General features: G+C 44.4%; 1 protein-coding gene across 1 annotated transcript in view; it reads right to left on the reverse strand.

Moving 5' to 3' along the window:
• The window catches only part of LOC144099388 (glutamate receptor ionotropic, kainate 2-like), a 298,135-nt gene that overhangs the window by 174,008 nt on the left and 109,228 nt on the right, over window positions 1-14,899 (reverse strand). Inside the window, exon 3 of the mRNA XM_077632637.1 lies at window positions 59-328. Coding sequence (XP_077488763.1) covers window positions 59-328 — 270 coding nt within the window. The remainder of the gene's footprint in view (window positions 1-58; window positions 329-14,899) is intronic.

Raw genomic sequence — 14,899 nt, forward strand, 5'->3', positions numbered from 1 at the left:
GTTCGAATGCTGTTCCTGGGCCAGCGGCGCCTCCACCCCGGTCAGAGGAGTCACTCACTGTCGCTCTCCTCGTAAATGACGGTGACCGTTTTCCAGCGGCTCGTCTTGAGCGCCAGGTCCACGTAGGCCCGGCTGAGCACGTCCGGGTGCGGGAACACGTTGAGCGAGAAGAGGCTCTGTCCCGTCGCCGGGTCGGCCACGGGGCTGGTCCAGCTCGTCTGCACGTGGGGCACGTGGAAGGCGCTACACGTGGAACCCAGCACAGAGACCACCGAGGGACTGCGCGGACCGAGCACCAGCGACACGCCCTGCTTGAGCATGGCGCACACTGCGGAGAAACAGCGTCACGGGTGAGAAATCAGACGCATTAAGAAAAAAAAAGCGGCAATTCGCGACCTGTTCATTTAGAAGCGTCTCTCTACTAGCCGATATCAGTAACACTGCCCAAAAACCAATTAATGGGTTATTGAACGAATGAATCAATCTAACAGTCAATTGATCGATCAATCGTTAAATCTGCAGATGATGAGTCGATATATCGACGAATCCGTCGATCATTTTAAAAATACCTAAACGAACGAAAGACCGAAAAATGGAATAATCATTCGGTGAATCAAAGATTGGTTATTCGATGGCTCAATCAATAAAAAGGTCGACTTTTTCTTACAGTCACAGTGGCACACAGCAATATGTACTGGGCCGCCCACTCTCTATGCGAAAACGTGAGCGCATAACCGTTTTTTGAAAACATAGTGCAAAATAGACACGGACGACACAGATGTGGATTGGAGAGGCGCTTATCGTCGATGTCTTTTTTGCGCTATGTTTTCAAACCACAGTCACCAACTAGCCCAAACCAAGCTACTATTGTATGACCGTGATCTTTGGAGTGCCATTGTCTCCGGCACGACCGCTCATCGAAGAGAAGTGGCAGATGACGCGAAGCACCGCATCTATGTCCATCTTCTCCTGCGCCACTTCACTGCATGAGCAAAGGTGTCGCACGCAGTGGCCCTCTAAATGGTGCGGCCACACGCTCGCGTGTTGGCACTAAGAGAAGACGACCCTGTACAATACGCAGCGGGTGGGCTGACCCCAGTGCGTTTTCGCTTCTCTGTGGTCATTTGGGTGCGCCCTGAAAGCTACACGAACAGCATACAGTTCTTAAAGTAAACCTGGCTAAGGCTTTGGTTTCGAATAGCCTACAGAGCTTGTCAATAAATGTATTAGATGAAAAGAATAACAACCAACAAAAAAGCGCTAGGGCTACTATGTAGCGGGTTTTAACTTCGATCCTACGATATAATCTGTAGCTTCAGGCCTTTTAGCACCGTTCTTGTGCCATTCACTGAACATGCAAATCAGCGAAGAAATTAAGATAGCTGCAGCTTTATTTACATAGCTAGCGTTACATTTGTAACGATTTTATTTATTGGGATAATGTAATGAACAAAATAGCGAGGAACGTTGCATACTGGTGAACACCACCTGATGATGAATTGATGACTAAAATAGAGTGTTCAAAAGGTTAAAATTTAAACATCAAGAGTGCTACATAAGCAACCCCTCAGAAATCACGACAACGCAAGTTCATTAGCTCTTACAAGTACTGTTCAGCATATCCTCTGTTATGTTTTCCACGGAACAAACATTAAACAAACACGCCGGTGCGTAGCGCGTGCCATAATCGAAATTAAAGTAGTAACAAATGAATGCATTGCTCGGTCATTCAGAATACTGTTACAGTTCTGAAATCACGACATAACAAGCTTATTAGCTCTTAGCAGTATTATTTATTATAGTCCGTGAGCGACGTTCTGCGCAATTCAATTGCAAGGACTACACATTATCCCTATTCAAAGCACGGAAAGTTTTTCTCGTAACAAACATCAAACTATCAACCTGGAGCGTACCACGTACCGCGTGCCACAATCTCAGTGACAGGAATAACAAATATGTGCACTGCTTGCCCGCTCACAGTTCAGTTGTCGTGCCGCCGAACATAAATGAGCTCCGATCATAACGCATAAGCGGGAAAACAACGTGTCCAAACTGATAATTTTCACAGGCTGAGTCGCAGTATTGCAGCCAGAGATTCTATGAACCTTCAGCCTGCGATTTGAACTGCCGGATGTGACCTAGCACATTGCAGCAGATTTGAGCTGCAGCAGGACACAACAGGATCAGGCTTTTCACCCTTTTCCACCAGATAACTTAGCACCCGATTGATTTTCAGCTGCTTTAAGAACTTGGCATTCATTCCCCGTCTTAGATGACGCGTTCGCGAGTGGCGCTGCGTTGCATTAGCGCCCACAGACACGCGAGGACCTTAGTTCAAACCTGTTTAACTGATTTTGCATTGTAGGTGGAACGCGGACAAACTCTTTCGAACTTCCGCGGGACGGAGATCACCGGGCCGGGTTTGTAGACATAGTAGTGCCTCGATATTTAGAGTCTTTCTTGGCACAAACTTACACTTGCTGTAAGCAGAAATTTAATAACGCCCCTAATCTGCGTCAGTTTCTGGACAGTGCATAAGTGTTTATTCCACTTTTTAAAAGTGACCATGCGCTGAAGCCTTCCTCCTCTCTTTCCCGCATCAATAATAGATACAGCGTGAATTCTCGGACGTTTCCACGAATGCACACAAAAACAGTCCAAAATTATCTTCTATATGAATGCCGCTGACTATACACAAAAAACTGGCAGTGAGTGGAGTATTACACGTGGCTTTTAAAAGACTACTTAGCGGATGGATGACGCGTTATACCCAAAAATTCTGGTCGAGTGCAATTTTCGAAGACAAATTGTTTATGAACGCATTATTTTCATATATCGTAATATTCTACTGCAAAAATCAATATATCCGTAAATTACCCCTCGGCAGTCTTGCATTTCTTTGCTATTAACGTTACCCGTTGGTTTTCTATTATAGTGCAAAATACACGATGTGAGCAATGAACAAATTTTAAAACAATTATTTTACATCGCATCGCAAGAACAGCTTCAATATTTTCATAATAATATGTCAAAGTATTTCACAGTCACCTCACATTTAAAATGGATTTCCAAGAATCATTGACTTCTTAAGGTACTGACTGGTAGATTTGAGTCATATGCTCTGAGGGATTTTTCTCCGAAATCTGTGGAGGACAGCATTAATTGGCTTTGATTAGAAACCAACTAAAATAAACACTTTTCAATGAAAGCCTTAACGCGTGATTGCGGACAAAGCAATCCCGTGGTTTATGCGTGTTTAAGTGGATAACATATTTCTTGCAAGTTTCTGCGGTGAGTGTTATGCAGCTCTCCGAGTAGGCTCGCACATTCCGTTCCTAGTGCCGCGGTGATATTAGGAACAGCGTCGACAGTGAAAGGTCTGACAGTGGTCTGTTACTATCACTGTTCTCTTGTACATGCAAAGTTTAAACTTTCGCGTGCAATCGCTGGCCTGCGATGGCATTATCGACGTAGCCCTGTAATACGTTGATAATAAGCAAATTAAGATATTGGGCGCTCTCAGAAATGTGCTATATGTGGATGTCATATCCAGGCAACCTTGAGAATGGACGCTCCTTATAGTCGGGGTGAGCAGATGGCTGTAAGGATATCAATGTAAATTTTTCACCTGGGGAACGTGTGAAACGGGAAGGACATGTCGTTTTGTTCAGATCTGCTCAATGTCGGTTTTGTGATCAGAGATGAAAAGACTAAAGGACGCCGCATCTGAGTCCGAACAGTTAAACACTAAGTAAAGCAGCACGCAGATAAAAAGCGTTTTCGTGTAGCCCGGGTTTCCGACATACTAACCGATGCAGTAGCCCACTGGCACGCTGATCCAGCAGGAGTGGGTTATAAGCGCAGGGAAGGAGGCGGTGAAGCCTGAGCGGCTTACTAATCTGCAGTGTTGTGGGAAAAAAGTTGCGCAAACTCTTATGAGCGCCTTTCATTGCAGGCTGCCAAGATAGTTGTGCCATTACTGCTAGATATAATCCTCATCAGGTTCTGCCTTAAAACTGAAAGACGACAAATGTAAACCGTTTTTGACAGCTGTATTGTCCGACGCTTCCTTCTTCGTCTTTGATTCCAAAAACAAAGTCTGCGCATGCTTTAGGTCTGGTCGCTAATTTTTATTTATTTGTTCTCATAACCTTGGAACCTCCTTCATCTTGTATGATATGTAAATAAACTGAGTACCTCGCAGAGCCCCGCAAAGAAAAAAGAGGGATGCATTTCAAAGAAAAATAAGTAGAAAAAACAACACTAAATACAAGCTAAAACGTGCTGTGCTTGTGCTTGTTGCTTAAACACAGAAATTCAGCGAGAGCTGGTGTAATTGTTTTTAGGTTTACTTTTTTTTTCTATTTCTCCCCCCTTTCGTTCATTCCTTAACCCACTTCTTCGGACATCGGCCCGGGTGTCTACAAACTTTGAGACTGCAACGACGTCCTTCCTTATTCCTGTTTATAACACCGGTCAAGTCTTACTTTGGTTTCGGCAGACCGACGACCCTCGTGCGTCTAGTTATGCTACGCAAATATGAGTCGTCACCAGGGCGCACAGGCGATGTTGCGGTCTCCGAGTTCCCCACATCACGAAGTGGACGCAAGCTTTGTCTATTCTGGTGTATGAATTGTATGTACACATGCAGGTGAGTTCTTCAACGCACCCCGTTTGCGGGCAGCGTCCCTAACGCGTACACCTGCGTCCATCTTGCAGTCTACGTTTGGCCTATGTGGGAGGCTGTGCGCAGTGCTCTAGATATGTGTAGGAATATTTGGCGCCGTCTTGCGACCGCACATCGCAGCCGATTACGGCGACGAATGCACGAAGCCCTAGGCTCGGGGTGCGTTCGTTGAGTGGTGACGTGATTACGGCAAAGCGCACGCTCCAGCAACTCGAAGACTACGGAAGCAAATCTAGGGGCGTGAAGGAAGCACACACGTGATTGCTGAACGGGATTACGTGCCTTCAGCAGGTTACTCGTCTTCAGTGGTGAAAGATATCCCTTAAATCCTCTCGCTGTAATGAAATATAGAAAGGATAGTGCAGAGCAAATCGAAAGGCAGAATAATAGCATGGTTGGCATCCAGCGAACACAAAGAAGATTTACGGTAAAAATTACTGAGTGGGAACGCTTAGCTACGAAAATTGCCAAACATTAACTCGACGAAAGTACGCTGGCGCTCTCTGCTGGCACACGGGGCGCCAGTGCGTACACTGTTCGAACCATCTCTCCCCTCACTAACAGCCACCCTAGGAATGCAAGTGCAGCGTCCAGGAAGGGCTTCACCACCACGCCTGTTCGAGCCTACTCCTCCTCACCCTCTTGCTTTCGCTCCGTCCGTACTTCGACGCTCCATCTGTAATGCGAGCGCTCGCAGCACCATTCCGAATCCGCTCCGCCAAATGGGCGGATGGGCAGACACACACGGGCACGCCAGATGGGCGGACGCACAAGCACGTCCGCGGCGTGCGGCCGCCTGGAGTGACGCCGCTCGCTCAAAGTGCCAGAGTCGCACGGTTCGTAGCGCGACGAAATCCATCGCGGCGCGGAAGGAAAAAGGCCCGCACGAGCCGCAGAAGTAGAGAAGTTTGGGGAAACAAGACTTGCTTATTCTTGCCGAGCGCGTAACCTTGCGTATGTTGTGTGATGCCCTCTCCACTTCCTTTGTGTACGGTGGCGCCGGGTCGGAGGCAATAAACCAGAAACCTCTGAAAACCTTACTCCTGGCCTGATCAATAACGACGCGAGCCTCAGCGGGAGGATGAAAGAGCGTTTGTACTGCTTGGCGAGAAGTTACCAACATACGAGGCGTGCTCTATAGTAATTTGAACGACGTATAGCGCCGTCGGCCTTCCCATGCTGTCGTTCGAGCTGGAAAGAAGCGCGTGCAAAATCAAAACGCCTAATGAGCTGGGGTCAGATTTTGCATTAAGAGCTATCGTAATAGTCGGGGTGGGGATGAATTTTGCCCTCTATTCTCTTTCGCAATTAGTCAAACTGAATGGTATTATCTACATACTCTTCATTTTCTTCAAGTACAACTTTTAATCCTGAAATTTTAACCTTACATCCTCACACTGCTTTTGAGCCAACAATCTTACAATCGCTTACTGCTCTATAAATCCTACAGCCTCACGGAGTGCGACTGCGCCTGCATCGACGTCCGAATGAATTCTTCCTCATTCTATTACATGATGTTCACTTCTTTCTGCTGATTTATCACACCCTGCACAAGTCTCATCTTCACTAAATTTCTTTTTGTAGCTTCGCGTTTAAAGACACCCTAATCTATCTTCAAAGAGTAGAGCGCTACCTCTTGAGTTATCACGGAAGATTCCTTCCTGATTTGTCTCTTTCAGTTTCGATAAAGTTCAGCACTCTGCTTCATTTTCATCAAATCAAAACATTTTTTTACCTTCTGCGTTTTTTAACTGTTGCTTTCAGCTATTTATTTCCCGATCCTTGTTTCTTGCTTACTTACTGGCTAGTTTCCTAGCGCTTTTCCGCCACTTTGAATCAACGCTCTTTCTATATAATCATTTAAAAAACTTTAGCTGACCACCTTCTACCGTTCGATTTCTTGAAGTGTTTTTGATATAATATTTCACTCTGAGCCCTTCGCGCTTCGAACGAGGCCTAGCCCATTTCCCACTTTATTGCTTCGTTTCTTGATTTGCCGTGGGTACTTAGTGACAATCTTCCAAAAGCTTCCCGATTTATTTCTCGTCCCAACCGAGCTTATGCCCTTAGGCACAAAACCACATTCCCAAAAGTAAGTCCTGGCTCACTATTCTTGTCCAAATACTTTTGGGTACTTGATACTTCTAGGTCCCTTGATAGCTAGGTCCCCACACAGCAGCAGAACGAAAAATCTGATTCAGAGAACCAGTGGGAAAGCCACCTGCCCTACAGAAGCGCCACCCGCCAGCCGCCTTCCCTTCCCTCCTGGCTTGAAGGTTATCGACTCACCACCACCGTCGACCTCCCTGCCCACCTCTCGCGAACTAAAGCGACATTCCTCCACCTACCCAGCTGCCCAGCTGCGCCCAAGGTCGCCTTTCAGAAACATTTTTTCGCGTGTGTGAGGTATCGGTTTAGAGTAAAACGATTCATTATAAAAGATTCATTATTCTAAAAGCATGAAGATAATCAGCGAGAGTAAATACGCATGCTACCGCAACTTTTTCGCGTTAGGTTTCAAGATCTTCCTGTCGAATTATTGCCTGTAACATTTTGATCACTGTGCATATACCCTGCATGAAAAACCCTTTATGCGAGCATGCAGGTGCATGTGTGAGTGTTTTGTGTCCGTGTAATTTATCCGTCACAGTTGCCGTTTTTAGTAGGGAAAAGCTTAAAACCGCTCAAATACCACCAAAGACATTAAGTATACTCAATCTGCTCGTAATTACAGGCTCAACAAATACAAACTACTCGATTACTGGCACAAGAACAAATTCTATATGCGGCTTTTAACAAAACAAAATTTCAGGCTAGCCCACTTACCATAACTTTCCCAAAGTATGGTTCCTAATCCCTAAGCTCCTCATTTATATTCTGCTATGGAATGTAGGAGCTACAACAACTCTAGTATATCAGCTCGGTAATGTTCACGGCACTCAAGAAAAAAAGCGAACAACACAATAACAAACTTACAAGAGACATCCTATATTCTGTGACAAGTACCCTGCGTGCTCTCCCGGCGGTGTTAATTATTCGCACGGCTGCAGTTCTCCGTAGTTAAACGATTCATGCATGCCCGAAGCACACAGCAAGCATAAAATATAATATCTGGAGGATATACCTAATTTGTTCCTGCGTATACATTAAGCAAAGCTTCCACAAGAAATATGCTGCAGAAGTAATTATCTGCAGCCTGTAGGCCTCATTCTTTCGATGCTTATCTGGTTGCCTCGAAGTCCTTTCACTTCGCCGGGATTTTCGGGATTTTTTTTTTGGCGCTTTTGGTTCTTATGTCCATGATGCTAAATAATGGGACACGTGGCGCTAATTTTCACAACTACACCTGGGGAAACTGCTCTGCATTCGACCTTAAAAAGTAGAGTTCAATCCAAAAGCACAATTACAGTTATTATCTTAAGTCCACAGTTTGAAACCTCTGATAGAGCAGCTAAATAAAGAAAAAAAAGGGGGGGGGTTGAATTCTGCCGCAGAGCACAACAATATGAAAGCCTCAGGAGCAGTTTTATATTACAGAGTATAACGACTGAAGGTAGGCGGTCATATCCCTTCCTGAAACAAAATGTAACTTTACAAGTTTGTCAGAAGCGAGAACGCACACCAAAGTGAGTGACTAATAAAGAGAATAAGAAAAATAAAACCCACGAGCGCACGACGCTTCACGAACAGTATAAAATGAAGTAGTAAGATTGTTGATGTAGAGGTGAATTTGCATATAAAAACAGGTTTGAAGAAGTTGAGTCTGCAAAACTTTAGAACTCCTGTGCTACAATTACTGCGCTTCAGAAATCGCACCCGTTTAAAAGGTGACACAGAGGTAAATACGTGAGCTTGCAATGTTTGGTGGCTCACAAAACGCTCTATATATGCAACAGTGCAAAACCGTAACATGCTGCACCGTAATGAAAACAGCATCTGTCATTAGGTAATTTATACGCAACAAATCTCTGATTCGGCTAACAGGTCAATTCCTTAAATTCTTATCGATCATGTCCTTATTCATTTTTTATATTAGTTTTACACTGTAATAGTATGGACTGCGAAAGTATATGTCGTAATGCATCCGGAACAAGCGCTATAGCTGGCAGCAATCTTGAGCGGGAGAAGATGGAGAGAGAGGAACTCAAAAACACGGTACATCGAGAACACTTAATTGAGATTAATATAGCGAGAAATTGTTATTTCTACAGCCGCGATAATCCGCATTCTTTTGCAGTATAGTTGCGATATGTTTCCGATGCATAGGAACAAGAAGTTCTGATTCAAAGCTTGGCAGTGGCAAATCTTTCGTGACATCGACAAAATTCCGTAGATCCCATTGTGCTATCCACTACAAACGATATGCCTTTAAGAGAGAGTACCGCCTACTGCAAATATATATCCTGAAGTGAAGCGCTGAAGAAACAACCGTTCAAAAATACGCACATACACCTTGCTAACTTTACGTGTTGTAGCAGTCCCTTTACGTAACGGAGTCTCTTTACGTAAAGAGGGCCAGCGTGGCACTGTCGTTCGAAGTTAACTTGGGCATATAAATTTAGGGAGTCTATGTTAATAAGTGGGCGGCGCTGGCACAAGACAGGGTTAATTTAAGAAATATGTGAACGGCCTTTGTCTTGCAGTCGATGCAGTTAGGCTAATGATGACTAATTAATTGCTCCTTGCAAGCATGTATCCCACTGCCTTCGAAATCGTGTCACATATATTTAACTGCAAAAGTTAAAAAATCTTCGCCTAGAATAGAGCATTATTTTCCTTATAAGCTCTCTTGACGTTGCGCTTCTAACTTCTGAAGATTCGCTATAATCGGTTCTCCAGAATGAGCTTTATTTTACACACCTTTCTCGGTATTACAGCTCAGCCGTCTTTCATGAAAGCAACTAAGCGAATGCTTGATCATCCTCCGATGAATCATTTCTATAGTACCTTCTACTGCATGTATAGAAAACATTGCTAGAAAACACGCGCGCTTTTCGTATTCCTCTTGCTGTAATTAAAATACTCGAACCACGTGGTGTTGAAAGAGAATTTACAGTTTCCCGAGTCTGGTTAGTGTGAACAAAGAATATTGTCACCTGCAGGTCCAGTAGAGTTTTTTACAGCGTTGCGTTCGTGTAGACATACTCTCTATACCTGGGATTTTCTTATGCGTGTTGCTGACTTAAAATTATCCTTAACTTGCGACCGTTCTTGTCACCAATGGCATTCTGTGACCTGACTTCTAAAACGTTCCGTAAATATTTCGTAATAATGATAAATAATGTAAGACTGCTCCCCGCCTTCATAGCATCACACTGATATATATATATATATATATATATATATATATATATATATATATATATATATATATATATATATATATATATATATATATATATATATATATATATATATATATATATATATATATATATATATATATATATACGAAAGTAGGTTGCGTTGGCTCCGCAGAATAAAGATTTAAGAGAAGTGGGCACTTCTACAAAGACACTTTTATTTATCAACGTTTCGACCGCGGTGCAGTCTTCTTCAGGACTGTAGTGGTCTCGCGTCAGATGGACGTTTTAAGTTTGTGAGCTGAAGAGGAGGGAGAAAGGAGTGTAACACGCAAATAGCAACAACGGTTAAATAAAATGAAAAATAAAAATAAAAAATAAAAAATAAAGATGGTGGTGCTGGGAGCAGACAGGGACAATACTGGGGGAGGAAGCAAAAAATAGAAATAAAAGAAAAAAAGGGGGGGAAACTAGTATAGTAAGGAAGGGTGGGCTACAAAAGGAGATGGCGAAACGAGAGAAAGGGAGAGGAAGACGGTGCGGGGGACATGGGCAGCACGGCAACCACAGGCGTATGAAATCAAAACGTGCAAACAAAACACACAAACAAAATACACAAACACAAAGGGCGCCGCTGCAGATGCGTGGCCGAAGAGGAGCCGCTGCGCAAATGACACTGGCAGTGACGAACAGGCCAAACCAGGCGCCTTTTGGGGTCTCACTAATTTCCGGTGAGCCGAGGGCTAGAACGTTAAGGAAGTAGTGGGCTACGTTAACGAGCACATGTCTAAGAACTTACTCACGGGGTCTGGGTTTCACTGAACGGTGCACCCCTCTCCGTGGGTGGGTCGTTGAACCGACCTCGCCGGGAATACTTGTTTGTAGGGGAGGAGGGCTGGGCTAGCTGTGTGCAGATTTCAAATTGTCGCAAAATGTAAGGAAAGAACGTGAAAAGCTTATCAATACTGCACGAGGCAGGATAGTGTAAGTAAGGAGGGGTATGATTGCCTGGGATATACACTAGGAGTTATAAAAGGTATATCTGAGTTAGCCAATTAACGAGAAATGTAGTATTATTTTGTTTTGAGGTCGTGAATAAAAGAAAGGGTACCAGGCTTTTTGTTAAGACCTTCTTGAATAGTATTAAACTTGTGGATAAAATAGGATTCACGCTGTTCACGTTCTCGCCTGTTTTTGAAGCCCCCTTGAATAATTGTTACTTTTAGTTGGTCAAATGGGTGTCCTTCTGCGTTTGCATGCTTGGATAGGGGAAGGTTTGGAAGAGACTTGGCGTGTGCCCGGTGATTGTTAAATCGAATGCGGAATGCAGTGTTTGTCTGTCCTATGTATTGCTGGTTACACAAAGTGCATTCAAGAAGGTAAATAATGTTGATGAGTCACAGTCAAAGTTACCGTTGATTGAATGCTGGAAAACTGAGCTCGTACTAGTTGCGGAACACGTAGTCTGCATGTGCCTGCAAACTTTGCAGCGACCCTTACCACAGGGCTGGCATCCATATTTTGGGGTTTTGTGTTCCTTGGAGTGTACTAGGTGGTTCTGAATGTTTTTGGCGTGCCTGTAAATCACGCGGGGTGCGCATGTAAATATTTTCGATAGTCTTTGACTTTGCTGGAGAATGTTAAAGTGCTTATTAAGAATTCTGTTTATGTTCGGTGCGTTACTGTTAAATGTGAGGATAAGGTTTGTAGTGTAATCATTTCGGTTATCTATTTGGTGCCCCTGGAGTATTTGACTACGGCTAAGATTTGAAGCTCTGCTTATGGCGTCATCAATAAGGGAACGTGGATAGCGCTGTGTTAAGAGCACGTTGCGCATGTGTTCGGAGTTTTCATGAAAGTCTAGGTCGTTAGAGCAGATTCTTCGAAAACGATGGGCCTGCGAATAAGGGATGCTGGTTTTGCAGTGACGGGGATGGGCGCTTTGAAAATGTAGATATTTCTGTGAGTCGGTTGGTTTTCTATAAACGGTTGTACTAACTGACCCCTTGTCCACCAGAATGTCAACATCAAGAAAATTGATTTGACTGGCTGAGTAGGTGTGCGTAAACTTTATGTTTGGGTGCACGGAGTTGAAACTGTCAATGAAATGGATAAGTTGTTGTTTTGTGTTTGTCCATATTATAAAAATATCATTCAAATAGCGCTTGTAAAAGTACGGCTGAATTGGACAAGAAGAAAGAAATTTTGACTCTATTAGATGCATGAAGATATTGGCATAATTTGGGGACATTCTTGTCCCCATAGCGGTGCCACTTACTTGCAGATAATATTGAAGATCAAATTCGAAGCTATTATATTCTAACACAATTTTGGCTAGTGTTCCTAACACGTTTGGGCTTGGAGATTCATGAGGTTTCTGCTGTTCATAAGATTCTAAAAGGGCTGCAAAGCCGTCGGCATGGGGAATGTTTGTGTATAAAGATGTTACATCCATGGTCACAAGAAAGGCTCCTTCTGGTAATGTTATATTGTCTATCTGGCGGAGAAAGTGGTTTGTATCTTTGATGTAGGATGGATGTGTGGCTGGAATGTGGCTAATTAGTGTGTCAATGTACTTTGATATTGGTTCTGTGAGAGTGCCGATTCCTGAAATTATTGGCCGTCCAGAAATACCGGCTTTATGTAATTTACGGAGCATGTAGAAACGCCCAGGAGAAGGATGGGTAGCCGTGAGTGCCTTGCATAGTTTCGGAGAGATTTCATTGCGTTTTGTGAGGTCGAGGAGAATGTCAGATATAGCTTTTGAGTGCTCGTCGGTGGGGTCGCCATGCAGTTGTTTATAAAAATGGTTGTCAGAAAGCTGTCGGATGCCTTCTGCTATATAGTCATCCCTGTTCAAGATAACAATGCCTCCGCCCTTATCAGCTGGCTTTATGACGATGTCGGTACGGTTGCTGAGCGCCTCGAGAGCAGTACTTTCTCTTTTCGGAAGATTGTCTGGTCCTAAAATTTTCAACAATGTCATTTTGAACTGCCTTAATATAGATATCCAAGTGTTTTTCCCCGCCCGATGTTGGGAGTCCAATTTTGGTTTGCTGGGTGGAAGTCCGTGTTTTGGTGGGGGTTTTCGGGCTTATCAAAGAAGTATTCTCTCAGGCGAAGTTTTCTGGCGAAGTCGTCAAGATCTTTCAGGAGTTGGAATTCATTGAATTTGCCTGTGCGGGGGCAAAAAGTCAGCCCTCTAGATAGGACGGCTCGCTCATACTCTGTGAGCGGTGTTAGAGATAGATTGGTGATGTTGTCTACACTGTGATGGCCCTGTTTTGAGAGTGTTTGCCCTCGGCTGACCTTTGACTGAGCGATATCGGGGTTGGGAGAATTTGACCCAACCGCATTTAGTACTTCTTTCATTAATTCGTCATGGGGAACTTTGTCCTGTGTAAATTTTCTAATTTTGATTATGCCAATTTCTGAAGTTTTTTTTGTTTTGAAACGTTCTAGTTTCACGGCCTCCAGCGCGGAAACAAGAAGATTATTCCGAGCCCGACGCTCCTCTGTTCCCAGTATCACCGAAGCTTTCTCAGAGTGCCGTATTGTGAGTTTGAGCAACTCTAGGGAAGCTGATTTTAATATGTCGTTCCATTGCTTTTTGTCTCCTTCTCATAGATTATTCATTGATGGTATCAGCTTCTCTTGTAGACCTTTCGGTACGATATTAGCCCGAAGGTACGTTTTTAAGGTTTTAACATGAAGGTCATGTCTAAGCCGCTCATCAATTATTTTTCGTAATTTATGAAAAGCTGAAGATTTGAAACATTGCTGCCGGTGATATGAGAACAAGGGAGGCGGAGTACTCACGCGGCCTGTGTATCAGTCCCGGCGCACCTCGCTGGGCGGAACCACAACGCTTCCGGAGGTCATATGATAAAACAGGGGTGCTGGGGATCAGTCCATAGTTATATGACGGGCTGCTGGTAATGGGTTGCTGTTCTGGTGCAAAATCCACGGCAGGTTTCCGCCTCGGTTGCATACCTCTCTTCGGGCTTGCCTCTCGACACGATGGCTTGTTTGATGTGCTCGCCTCGGCTGAGGTGCTTGCTGTAGGGGAATGTGCTGCTGCTGTGCCACTGGTGGTCTGGGGTGGCTGTTTTAGTGTTGCGCTGCAGTGTTCCCTCGATGTCCGGGAGGTGAGTGGTGGCCTGGTGGTGATGTCTGGACGGCTGGCTGCTGCTTGTCTAGTAGAAATAGCTTTTTGGCCTACGACTTGTGCAAATGTTCGAGGCTCTGGAGTACTCATCGAATTTTGTTGCTGCCGAGGCTGTGGATGTTGTGGCGCGTAGTCTCTTCATTGCCCCAATGTGAGGTGGCGAATTCGGAGGAGTAAATTATAGATATTCCATGACAGCAGCGAGACTCCACCGAAGCTGGGATGCACGCCATCTGCAGACAGAACTGTGTTAGGGTGGAACATTTCCATTTGGTGGTCTACCAAGAAGGTGTTCTGCTCCCGTATCTGCCGACGAGCCAGCTGATAAGGGCGGAGGCATTGTTATCTTGAACAGGGATGACTATATAGCAGAAGGCATCCGACAGCTTTCTGACAACCATTTTTATAAACAACTGCATGGCGACCCCACCGACGAGCACTCAAAAGCTATATCTGATATTCTCATCGACCTCACAAAACGCAATGAAATCTCCCCGAAACTATGCAAGGCACTCACGGCTACCCATCCTTCTCCGGGGCGTTTCTACATGCTCCCTAAATTACATAAAGCCGGTATTCCTGGACGGCCAATAATTTCAGGAATCGGCACTCTCACAGAACCAATATCAAAGTACATTGACACACTAATTAGCCACATTCCAGCCACACATCCATCCTACATCAAAGATACAAACCACTTTCTCCGCCAGATAGACAATATAACATTACCAGAAGGAGCCT

The sequence above is a fragment of the Amblyomma americanum genome, chromosome 7 (genome assembly GCF_052857255.1).
Source record: "Amblyomma americanum isolate KBUSLIRL-KWMA chromosome 7, ASM5285725v1, whole genome shotgun sequence".
Taxonomy (NCBI): Eukaryota; Metazoa; Arthropoda; class Arachnida; order Ixodida; family Ixodidae; genus Amblyomma; species Amblyomma americanum.